The sequence below is a fragment of the Somniosus microcephalus genome, chromosome 19 (genome assembly GCF_052327205.1).
Source record: "Somniosus microcephalus isolate GS21.2 chromosome 19, FLI_Smic_1.0, whole genome shotgun sequence".
Classification (NCBI taxonomy): Eukaryota; Metazoa; Chordata; class Chondrichthyes; order Squaliformes; family Somniosidae; genus Somniosus; species Somniosus microcephalus.
In genome coordinates, this window is record NC_141005.1 from 38,990,453 (window position 1) to 39,003,766 (window position 13,314).

The following is a 13,314-nucleotide window of genomic DNA, read 5'->3' on the forward strand; positions in this document are numbered from 1 at the left end:
TGAAAAGATGGTGGAGGCTGAATCCATAAATAATTTTAAAAGGGAGTTGGACGGGTACTTGAGGATGAGGAACTTTCAGGGTTACGAATAAAAAGCGGGGATGTGGGACTAAGCATGACTGCTCTTTCAAAGAGCCAGCACAAGCACGACGGATTCTATGATGTGTTAATGGGGTTAGATGAAGAAGGGTGGGCGGCGGCTCATGTGGGGCATAAACACCGGCATGGACCTGTTGGACTGAATGGCGTGTTTCTGTACTGTAACTACTATGTAATACTATTGTGCAGTGCCTGTGAAAATATATTTGTAATATGTCTTGGGTCTAGCGCACATCCATCGCACTTGAGAAGTCATACTTTGCTACAGATACAAAACAATTTTAAAACTAGAAAGGAAACCTGTCACTTCATGCTGGGTGCTTCTGATCTGGATCATGAAACTCGAGCAATTTTCCATCTGCAGAGTACCCTCAGCAAGCAATAGTTAGATTCTGGTTGAGCTGAGTCTGTGTTTACTTAATGGTTAGATTTTGAGGCCGTAAAGGGATACAGCTCCACCTTAGTAGCAGAAGAAGACATTGGGGGTGATTTTCATTCAGAAGTCAGGAAGGAGGCGGGACTACAACTTTCAGGGTTGTAGTCCCGCCTCCTTCGAGATGCAGCCAATCCATGCGATTTTAACTTGATTGACCTTGTTGAGCCCGCCCAGCGGGCTCAGCAGGCCAATTAAGGGCCACCCGGCAACAGGTGACGTCACAGACTGAAATTTCATCTGTCAAGACGTTTTGACAGATGAAATATCAGTGTTTCACAACAGAAAATACTGGAAAAACTCAGCAGGCCAGGCAACATCCGTGGAGAGAAAATAAGAGTCAACGTTTCGGGTCAAATCCTTTGTCAAGACTGTTTGAAGCTGTCAAACACTGACAGTCTTACTTCTAACCTGAGTCCTTCTACACAGACTCCGTTTGAAATCTCACCGGCACAGAAAGCTGCAGGCTGTCACTTTTGACAGTTCACAGCCATTCTGCTTTCTGTGCCGGTTAGATGATGGACTCCCAAAACTCATGCACCCATCACTCACCTGAACACCGACATCTCGACCCCTCCAAGTCCTACGGCCCGACGACTCTAACTTGGTGTGGTTTGGAGCCGTCGGGAATCCCACACTTCAAGCTTTAAAATAGGGATTAGGCTAAAAACTGCCTGTTAACTACCTGTTAACAAACAGTTAATTGGCACTAATCCCTTCCCGCCTCGGGTAGGTGGGTCCCAGTGCGGGGCGGGTACCCGCCTCCTTTGAAACTTACATGAAGGGGGGTTGGGGGAGGGATGGTGTCGGGACCCCCGAATTCGGGACTTTAACCCCCCCGCACGCCTCCAATCCTGACTCCACGGGTCAATGAAAATCGACCCCATTGTGTATTACACAGTCTTATCCATGTAACTGCGATGTCCTTTGCGACTTGTAGCACGTTATCCATCCTTGTCCTCCCTGAACTCTCTGGTGTTTGACACAGTTGACTAGGCCATTCTCCACATCGTCTCCTCCATGGAATTGCCCTTGCATGGTTCCACCTCTACCTGTCCCAGTGCTTTCCACCAACGACTTCTCCTTCCACCCTCGTGATCACTTCCAAAGTTCTCCAAGAATCCATTCAATTGCTAAAGCAATTGTTTTTGGCCCACACCAAAAACTCCACTTCTTTTCCCCTGACTTCATCCCCATCACTGAATGCTTGTTTGGGCTGAACCAGATATACGTAACTTCAGTCTCCCATATATCCATCATCAAGACCATTTATTTCTACCTTCGTCACATTGGCTAGCTCCACCTTTACCTCACCCCCACTGCCGCCAAAGCCCTTCTCCACGCCCCTTCACCTTTAGACTCAATTCCTCGAACCTTGCCTCCTGATTTCCATCTCCAAACTCGGTTGCCCAGATCCTGTCAAGTAAAGTTGTATGTGGCCATCATCTCCATCCTCACCTACCTACGCTGGCTCCCTATCCCCAATGCATCAAATCTAAACTTAGTGTCCTCATCTACAAATCTTCATGGCCTTGCCCCACTATACTTCGGCGATTAGATCCAGCCTTCTGTCCCCTCACATAACCCCCAGTCCTCTGATTCTGCCATCCCATATGGTGCTCCATCATTGTGGCAGAGACTTCAACTGTCTCCAGAACATCCTCCCTCTCTACAAAAAACCATCTCAAAACCCATCTGTGTGAAGAAGCTTTTGGTCAGCTTTACCAACTCTCTCAAAAGCTTAGCGTCCTTTCTTTTCCTCTTCTGTGAATTGCTTTGAGACATTTTCTCTATTAGAGGTGCAGTGTAAAGGTTGCTGTCATCATATATCATTGTTGTCATGGAACCATTGAAGTTTACAGCACATTTGGCCTTCCATGTTTCTGTTGGCTCTCTTCTAGAGAAATCCAAATCTCATCCCACTGCCCTGCCCTCTGCGCACACACACCCATTACAGCCTTCTGGACTCAACATCGAGTTCAACAATTTCAGACCATAACCTCGGCCCCTAACTTTTTTCCCATTTTTTTTCTTTCTCCCACATGGCAGCTGTCTTTCATTCTGCCATCGCCATTTACACTTCATCTAGAGCCATCTTTTGTTTCTTAACTTGTCCCATTACCATACCTTTTGCTTTGCACCATCATCCCTTTTCTCATTTAAATCTCTCCTGCCTCCCATCCTATCTCAGACCTTCCCTTTTGTTCTCCCCTTTCCCTGCCCCTGCATTTGCTTAAAAACCTGTTCCATCTCCAACTTTTTCCAGTTCTGATGAAGGGTCATCAACCTGAAACGTTAACTCTGTTTCTCTCTCCACAGATGCTGCCTGACCTGCTAAGTATTTCCAGCATTTTGCTTTTGACCCATTACTTCCTCTGCTTCAAATATTTATCCGCTTTTTCCTTAAAAGGTGCAATTGGCTCTGCTTCAACTATTCCCTGTGGCTAAACATTCAATACTGTAACAACTCTGCCAGTATCAAAAGATCACTAAAAAGATTTGAATTTGAATATTTGCCAAAAATACTTACTTCAGTAATAAAAACAGAAAATGCTTGAAATGCTCAGCAGGTCGGGCAACATCTGTGGAGAGCGAAACAGAGTTAACGTTTCAGGTCGATGACCTTTCATCAGAACTGCAAAAAGTTAGAGCTGTAACAGGTTTTAAACAAGTACAGAAAAAGGGGAGGAAAGAACAAAAGGGAAGTTCTGTGATAGGGTGGAAGGCAGGAGTGATTGAAATGAGAAAAGGGATGATGGTGCAAGGCAAAAGGGGGTGGTAATGGGGACAAGAAAAGAAACAAAAGATGGGTCTAGAGGAGGTGTAAATGACAACAGCAGAATCATTGCCAACAGCTGCTGTCCAAAAAAATGGGAGCAGTGGCTATGACCTGAAACTTTTGAACTGGATGTTGAGTCCAGAAGGCTGTAAAGTACCTAATCGAAAGATGAGGTGCTGTTCCTCGAGCTTCTATTGAGCTTCATTAGAGCAGTGCAGGAGGCCGAGGTCAGACTGGAAGTGGGGCGGAGAATTAAAGTGACAAGTGACCGGAAGCTCAGGGTTTCGTTTGCAGACTGAACAGTGGAGTTCTGCAGAGCAATCACCCAATCTGCGTTTGGTCTCCCCAATGTAGAGGAGACCGCATTGTGAGCAGCGAATACAGTACACTAGATTTAAAGACATGCAAGTAAATCATTGTTTCACCTGGAAGGAGAGTTTGGGGCCCTGGACGATGAAAATGACACTTTTAGCTGGAGTTGGTCATTAGGATTAGGAGCCCTGGCTCGCCCAAGGATGGTGCGGTCAATTGTAGTGCTAACCTGTCTAAGATCAGCTAACTGCAGACTGAGAATTGAACCTGGGACCTTCTGGTCAGTACAGCTTAGTGTTACATGGGTGGCCTACCCTCGCGAGCTCTCTCAGGTTTTGATAAAGTTTTCAAAAGCAATCGTTTTGACCAAGCTTTCAGTCACCCCTCTTAATCTCTCCTTCCATGGCTTTGTATATGTTCTCTTATCTAGTTCTATTTGTAAAGCACCTTGGGGCTATTTTTTAGATTAAAGTTGCTGTAGTTGTCGTAAAACAGCACATCTGATTTATGGTGAACAATTCCATGGGATATTTATCAGCATACAATAAAGTTTTTTTTGTAGTCATTCACTATGGCAACTTGGAAGAAGCACTACTGAACTGATGCATTAAGAAGGGTAGGAAAATAAAAAGGGGAAGTCATGGGTGTTAAAACACACACCAGCCAGGTTACGTAGAATTTACAGCACAGAAACAGGCCATTCAACTCAACTGGTCTATGTTGGTGTTTATGCTCCACACGAACCTCCTCCCACCCTACTTCATCTAACCATATCTGCATATCCTTCTATACCTTTCCCCCTCATGTACTTATCTAGCTTCCCCTTAAATGCATCTATGCTATTTGCCTCAACTACTATGTGTAATAAATAGGTTTTTCAAGCTATGCTTTATTGAACAGTACAGGCCCTGTCTCATGCTACTGTGTACATTCACAGCTTCTACATCAAGCCTCCTCCAACTCATTACTGCCAGTTTAACACGCCCACAACATAATGACATGAAAACTAGGTCACAAACACTACACAGTTTATAAAATAAACATTCAGGAGTCAGTTAAAGGACTTAACCTAATTTTAGGTGCGTTACCCCACTTAAGCTTCACTCTTGGCATCTTTGTCAGCTGAACTCAGTTCAGTTTACAGGTTATTAAGGGGCCATCTGTGATTATCATCATTGTTAGAAGAGCACTCTGTTTACATCACTTACTTCTCAAAAGCACACAAAGTGATAATACTGCATTGATCATCATTTTCTTTATATGTCACAGTGTGCCTCTGTAAAAATGATGTCTGTTCTACTTGGCCTTTCACTCACTTCCTTTGTGTCTGCACAATTGTGACAAAAATGACCTAACCAGAAACTGCACTGGTATCACTTAAGCTCTGATTATAAAACTTAAGGGAAGTGCTACATTATGCCTTCCCACTTTTTACTGAACAAAAACTAACCCTCTGCAGTTTTTCTAGTGTTGATCTGGGTTTGCATCAATCTGTTCTTTATTGTGTGAACCTTTCTTATTGGAGATAAGTTGTGGTTCACCATATGTCTGCTTTCAAAACACATAGAAGTCTTGATTTAATTGGCACGCTGATTTAGCAAAGAACCAAATTTACCTTGAATGAGAGGTAAATTAAACATTTTGCAGGGAAGCAACGCTGAAAGTAATAACTATTGGGAGCAAGTCCATCATCTTCTGCTTTCTGTTTTATAAATAATTTTTTTTTTCCCTTGCCATTTTTTTTCTGGCTTTGTAGAGGAATTGACTTCTTGCTGGGGTACAGTTCCACCAGTGCCAGTCACCCTCTGGTACCTCGTTCAAGTGGCTGTGATTTAATGTGCGAGTCCCAAGTGTGAATATTGGCAGACTATTCAATTTCAGGGGCATCACAGCCAAGCCCTTGCCTGCTATACACATGTGCATTTCGAGCAGGGATTGTTGCATTGTGAAATAGAGCAGGAACTCTGGCTGATCTTCCTGCCCCAGCTAATTTGGCACAAATCATGGTTTGGACCTAGGATCTTGCAGGTCTGCATTGCTCAGCTAGACACTGGATACATTGAAAGAGCCATTTGAAGAAGCACTAAGGATACACCAAGAGGGTACAAGAAATGCCGCGTTCTTTCCAGTTGTATGGAATATGTTGAGTTGTAAAACTCTAAATTTGCAAGTTGCATTATTTTAGATTCTATTCTGTTTAAAATCTAAGGAAAATGTAGACAACTTCACTAGCTTTTAAAACTTCTATTGAAGCTAGTTGTAAGTACTTTGGAAGATAAATGTTGCAATGCATTGTAATTTCGTGAAGAGGTAATGACACTATAAATAATTTTTACATTTTAGAATGTAACATCAGCTAATCAGTTTGTTAATGTACTCCGTTTTTAAGCTACTTATGCATTGTTCTAAGGAGAGGGTCTGTCACCTGATGGGGTGCAGTGTGTAATTTAGTGAATATTTAAAGATTGTGTCCTAACATGAGCAACCTGAAAAGTGATATTCGTTCATCCCTGTATCGCTGGATAGAATCGACCACATTACAGGGAATGTGTAATTATTTTTATATCTTGTGGATTTATTTTCTCAGGAAAAAATAAAATACTTATGATCAACTTTTTTGTTTCTTTAGTGCAGTCTACCTCCAAGGGCAGGCTATGAATCGAACAGCAACTACTTTGACAGGAATTGTGTTCTTTTACTAACTTGAAACATCTTCCACCTACTGTGGTTGGAACTTGTGCCATTAATTTCACTAAAATAAACATTACAAAACATAGTTTATTCCTTCCCCTCTTGATATTTGGTGGGATGCTTGTTAGTGTAGCAGTTAACCCTTTTGACTGCCACAAACTTTGTAAGTAAAGTTTCATCTGCATAGTGTTGACCTACATAGTCCTATACCATATACTGATTTTAAATGGCATTCACACAAGTTATGTGAAATTCAAATCCATGAACACACTGCCTTCTCGTCTTGATGTTGTCATTGGTTTGATTCCCAAAGCCAAACATTTAACCCTGGTGGGTTTCTATCAATTCCTAGCCCTTCATTGGAGGGGATGCCCTAAGGGATTGGACCCTTATCTCGGGGACGAAGGACCAACATTGTTGTGCTTCTCTAAGTGGATCATAAAGCCATCCTTTTTGGCTAAGGAAGGCATTGCAATAGGGAGGGAAAGCGTAGGAAATTAAGAAAAAAATTATCCCGGGAGCCACCAGTATACTAAATATCATACTGTACCAAATATAATTCATCTGGGCTGTACCATTCTGAATTTAAAAACCTCTATTCACTTCCACCTGATTAGTAACAGCACTGCTGACTAAAATCCATGTACCTCCATCAGCTACTGTTAAATTCAGTTTTATGTTTTCCCTTCCAGACAAGTCCTATATTGTACTATTACATTGATAATAGCGATATTTGGGAGTAATTAGAAGAAAGCAGTTTCATTGAGGGGTTGATATTACTATTGGAGTAAAGCTCGAGTGGTTTCATCTGTCATCTGAACCCCATTTTAGTTGATGCAGGATGACATCCAAGTTAAAAGATTAATTCTTGTTTGTAATGGACGTTTATTGAGTGGCAACAGCTGATTTAAGGGAAATAATGTTATCGACATCTTTTAGAAAAGCAGAATTATATAGCTATAGTTGTAGAAAGTTTCTTGCCAGATGAAAATAACTCTTTCTTCAAGCCCCTCTCTGCTTTTCTCTTGATTTGCACATCACAAACTTTTATACAGATCTTCACGTTGCAGCCATTCCAGCAGCTTTGTACAAAATGGTACATCGTCGCAGAGGCTACAAGGTTTGCATTTTGGCAAATTATTGTTACCCAATTAAGGGAATATTTCACTTTGGTGAACACTGCGTTCCCTCTCATGAAATGAACACTACTTTGTCCAGGCGATCGGCATTTAAAAGTAAACCAATTACAGTCACTTTCGGTATCATATAATGAGCGTCTTCTATTTGTCTGCAAAGCTACAGCCATTTAAAATAGTTCATGAAGATCATCCACTACTGTTAAGAATGAGTTGTGCTTTGCTTGTTTTGCGAAGAAAAATATTGAAAACCAATTGCTGCGCTATGACCCGATATGTTGTGGGGACAGGTGGGAGACAGTCGGGGTGAGGGGGGGGCGGGTGGTTGTTAAAGAATTAAATAATACGAGGAACGCCTCCCCCAACACACCGCGCATGTGCCCGCCGCCTTTTTTATGTGCACCCCTGGCCCCTCAAGGAAGCCTATGGCCTCCCCAAGCCCCGATCGGAGCCTCCCACTGCCCCAAGCCCTTCCGATTGCCGACCTCTGTTTTTTCCCTCCCCATCCCCGATCATGGCTTTCCCCCCTCCCCTTCCCCTGATTGCTGACCTCTCTCCCTCCGCGCCCCCCCCCCCCCCCCCCCCACTTACAGGCAACCACGGCCTCTCTTCCCTCCTCCCAATTGCTAGGGACCATCCCCAGAGCCCCCGGCTGCAGTCCCCTGCCGCTGGTGTTCCCTGCCGGTTGCCAGCCAGGCTGTCAATTTGGCCGGCTGCCGAGCGGGAAATGGAACAAAAAAATGTTGTTGAGGTCTTGCCACTAAATTCGTCAGGACCTTCACATCCCCGGCCTTGCCGGGTGCTTCGGCTGTTTTCGGCCCTCCCTGCCTTCCCATAAATATCAGTGGCCAATGACTCTTATTTCAGTAGACAGATGTGAGGTAACAGATGCTCAAAGTTCTACAGTAAGCAGCAGGGCTGTTCCAATCCTATGTGCTACTTCCCATTTATGAACTCTGCACTCGTGCCCTCATAAATTAGAAGGGATGGATTTTGCTCTGTCGTACTGTTATTGTATAATCTTCATTACTGATAATGGCAAAACCCCCAGGTACCTGGTTACAGACAAGCTCCTATCTCTGCGTTAGTGCAGCACTGTGGCTTTGTTTAAATAGTTAGATTTGCAAGCAAAGCTCACAACTTTTACACACTGTATACTGGAACAGCAGTTGCCTGGAAGTAATTATATGATCCATGTATAGAATCAGTTGCCTGCTTGGCGGTGCTGATTATCTTTAACTATTATTAATGGAAAGCATTGATTGCTAGTTCATCAGTTGGTGTTTGAACTGTTGAGCACAAGTGAGCAGAAGGAGTGGATTTGCTAGATAAGACACAGGTTTTGATTATAAGAAGGTTATTCAACTTAAACATTTGTCTGCATGTTACTGGAAAAAGATCTGTCAACGGGAGAGTCAGCTGTAATACAGTCATGGATTATCTTGGAATAAGCTATATCTAGTGTGGTGCCAGAAAAGACGGTCTGGGCTGAAATTTACTCCTCTACCGCATTTAAAAAAAAATCTGCATTCTTCTACTTGCATAATCACTCTTAATTAACATAATCACTCTTAATTAACTCGTTACTGTAGTAGTTCATTTGAACACTGCCCTTCCTGTTTGGGGATTAGGAAAATGTTTTAGTTTCTAGGTGAGAGGGTGAAAGTGCAACATGTTGTGAAATCTTAATAAGGAAATGTCAAGACCACGCTGGCTCCAAGCCACGGCAACAGTAGGCAGAGGCCTGGCCAGCGGGTGGTGTTCCAGTGCTCTCTTCAAAAAAAAAATACTACACACAGCATTGAGAAAAAGGCACAAGAACGATGATCTCAATTTATAGTGGACTGTGACTCGGAGAAATGGCATTTTGTAAAATTTGCATAAGGATATTGTGTTGTATTTAATGTTGAGGATGTTTGAGTTGACGTACAGTAAACTCTCGTTTAAACGGCACCTAATTATCCGGAATTCTCTAATAACCAGCAAAATTGATACTCCGAAAACAACACCTCAATGACCGGAAGTGTTGCCGAGTCCGAGTCTTCCGCGGTGGCCGAGTTAGTCAGTGGGGGTAGTTCTCCAAACCGCCACTCCTCAGCACCTTGGCGCTGTCGGAAGCCTCTTCCGATCCGAACACCTCTAACAGGAAATGTGTCTGAGTCCGAGTCTCCCGCGGTGGATATACCTCTCCGTTATCCAGAATTTTTAATCAACCGGCACCACGCTGGTCCCGTCGGTGCCAGATAAAAAAGAGTTTCCTGTATTGATAATGCATGTATAAGAGGGCATCATGAGTTGCAAAAGAGAAGTCTCAAACTTAAAAAAAATTAAACTTAATTCTTTTCATCAAAACGAGTGGGGCAAATTAATGTCCCTGAAATATTACTGAGACGTCCTCTTAAGATATCCCATGCTGTCTTGCAGTGCACTGTAGCTGCCTATGCTACTGTAATTTATCTTGATTTTATTTACTTTATCTGAAAATCAGAGAACAGAATAAAACAACACAAACATTACCAAATAAAAACTTAATCTTAAATGCAACTTGGGGCGAGCAAATCCCTCCCTAAATCCAGTCATTTCTATTCACCAAAGCAGGTAGAATCTTTGGAGAATGAATTGGTACCTGAACAAATGTTCCCATTGAACCTTCCAAACTGTGCAGCCCTCGAGTCTTAGCTAGCTGGCCCATGCAGCTCTAATGACTGTTTGTATTTGCGTTTATGTTTCTTACTCTACTGGTCCCTCCTGCTTGGATTTCGCTGGCCTAGAGTTTTGGAAAATCTTTATTGGCACTGCTCACTCAATAAAGATAAATCCGAGCCACAAAATCTGTTAGCACCAGTTCCTTGGGAAAGATACAAATTAGCAGGAATGTTCACTTTAAATTTTGTATGTGGCTCCGTCGTAAGAAAGAAAGACTTGCATTTATATAGCGCCTTTCACGACTACCGGACGTCTCCAAGCGCTTCATAGCCAATGAAGTACTTTTTGAAATGGAGTTCCTGTTGTAATGTGGGAAACGCGGCAGCCAATTTGCACACAGCAAGGTCCCACAAACAGCAATGTGATAATGATCAGATAGTGATAGACACAGACACAAGCCCCCATTAATAAATGTCTGTTTTGTTAATAGAAATAAAAACTGGGAGAGATGTAAAATGGGCTGCTGATTCGCTATCACCTGTTTTACGCTATTGCACTAAGGGAAAATCTACCCCATTTAACACTTTGAGAACTTAGTGATCTAATCACATCCAAGATTGGAACATTACCGTTTCACAATATATAATTGCGTAAGTTAGAGGGTGTGAGAGGAACATTTTCTATTTGAAAATGTCCACAGCGGCCCATGCTTTATTGTACAATATTTAAGTTGAATGCAGTTTTTAATTAGTTTGATACCATGCTGTGCACTGTTGATGAATACTCCGTACTGAATGTGATGCTGAATATTTGACGTCTGCTTCAGCCCATTATTGATTCTGTTCCTTTCAAAGCATTAGAATAATGCAGCACAAGCTCCAAGACAAGTTTCATTTCCTGGTTAGCATAAAATGCTTCTTTCTTGGTCTTCAACAAGCTTGTTGCATTGGAAGCCAAGATTGCGAGGAGCTATAAGATGTTGAGTTTGTGTTTCTTCTCCCAGTTTGATGTTTATTATGAGGTCCACTTTTTAACATTAATGCAGCTGTTTTCTGACAAGTTGTTTGATTGTGGATGTTGCCAAGTTCCTAGAAGTTTCCCGACTAGAACTACATTTCTTTATTAGGCAAGCTGTACTAAACATCTCAAAATGTAAACCAACCAATACTGTGAGATAAAATAAAGACTGCAATAAAGTGGAAACATATGAGAGAGCCATTTTTACAAGTTTACATAGAAGTTGTAAACATGAATTATAAATTTGCAGGAATTGGAGATCAAGTAAACTATAACAGAAAAGGAATTGCTGTTTTCAGTTTTTTATCATGTTCAGTTAAACAATGGTAATCCCTATTTCTGTACAAGATAAATAACTTGATGATTTAAAAGGTTATATCATTTTACATATTCCTCTAGTTTAGTGGGTTTCTTTTTTTAAAAGTACAATTAATGAAATGATTTTAATTTCTTTCTTGTTTCGACAGACCCAGCAGTCATCAGGGGAAGACATGGAGATATCCGATGACGAAACAAATACGAGTCCAATTACCAGTGCAGAATGTTCGGAAACGATAGTGGTCAGCTCCTCTGCTTCTGCTATACCTATACCACCGCCGGGATTCCACCCACTACCCCCACCACCACAAACAGGATTTCCATTGCCGCCACCTCTTCCTCCCCCTCCCCCACCACCTCCAACCCATCCCACTGTCCCTGTTCCACCCCCTCCACTTCCTGCTCGGCCAGACTTGTGCCCTCCTGGAGTGCCACCACCGCCGCCTCCGCCTCCGCCTCCGCCTCCCCCTCCACCGCCACCTCCCCCTCCCATGCTCCCTCACCTTCATCCGTTCCCCCCCAACATGTATCCGATGATGTCCATGGACCTAATGAACTGCATAGGCAACCAGTGGGGGAGCATGCAGATGTCCTTTCAGATGCAGACTCAGATGTTGAGCCGTATGATGCAAGGTCAAGGACCATCTCCTTACCCACCTTTCATGGCTGGTGGAATGAACCTGCAGTTTGGAAATATGCAACCATACCGCCCATATCTGATGGGTTCAAGTCTTGCTCATGGTCAGCAATGGACTCCGTTGCCAAAGTTTGATCCCACCGTCCCACCACCTGGCTATGAACTCAAGAAAGAGGATCCTCACAAAGCCACCATTGATGGAGTCCTGCTGGTGGTTATGAAGGAACTTAAGAACATAATGAAGAAAGATTTGAACCGCAAAATGGTTGAGATGGTGGCATTTAGGACTTTTGATGAATGGTGGGAGAGGAAGGAACGCAAAGCAAAGGTAAGCTACTTGTTTTACATTTAAACCATTCTTAAAATAGTTAAGTACCCCTATTGAAAACTTATCTATGCAAGGATTGCACATAAAGGTTTATGTTGGTAGTTGATCAGTAAAGATATTGGAGCCCAGACTTTCCGATTGGTGTCATTTTAACTATGTTATTAATCTATTTATTTTAAACGGCTTAACACCAATGTTACAATAACGAAAGGGCAATAGGCTTGGATTTCCTATTGGTGATTGTGATCATTTGGTTTGGAATTGTGTTCTCTATCTTTTAAAGCAATGATCTCAAAAATAGTTGGCTGCAGCTTTTTTGAAATAAGAATTAAATTGTTTCGCAATAAAATGTTGTCCCTTCTCTGTAGCAGACCAGTACAAGATTCGTACTGGCTAATAGAGAAAAAAAATCAACACTATACCGGCTAGACTAGATCAAACTAATTGCTCAACGTGAATAGATGTATATTTAACCAAAGAACTCTCTCATTTAGGACTTGTTTTTGAATATTGAGTCAGTTGTTTCTCGGGATTGAGCTGGTTGGCAAAGGCCTCATTCTTCACAGGTTTTTACCAACATTTTATTCCTTGAATTTGATGGTTTCCAGGTGTTCTGTTTGACAGCCAATGTGCAAAAGTTATGAAACCCATGTTAATAGTTTGGCTACTGCATGAGGCATACTTATCAACTGAAGAAACTTGGACAAGAGTAACTCCAACTGAACCAAACCAGAAACTACCAGTTGGGCCTATTGCTAAATTTGTTGCTGCTTCAAGACATTTGTTCACAGAATTTATGCTGCTTGTATCACAGTATTGTTCTCACAGCTAAATGACTGCTCCTGCAAACCTTGCTAAAATCTATTTGAATATTAGGAAAAATCATGGGTGGGTTATATAGGCGGGGGGGGGGGGGGGT

General features: G+C 42.4%; 1 protein-coding gene across 1 annotated transcript in view; it reads left to right on the forward strand.

Moving 5' to 3' along the window:
- Positions 1-13,314, forward strand: part of setd1ba (SET domain containing 1B, histone lysine methyltransferase a) — a 194,105-nt gene that overhangs the window by 62,604 nt on the left and 118,187 nt on the right. The window contains exon 8 of the mRNA XM_085961635.1: positions 11,580-12,395. Within this exon, the coding sequence (XP_085817761.1) occupies positions 11,580-12,395 (816 nt within the window). The remainder of the gene's footprint in view (positions 1-11,579; positions 12,396-13,314) is intronic.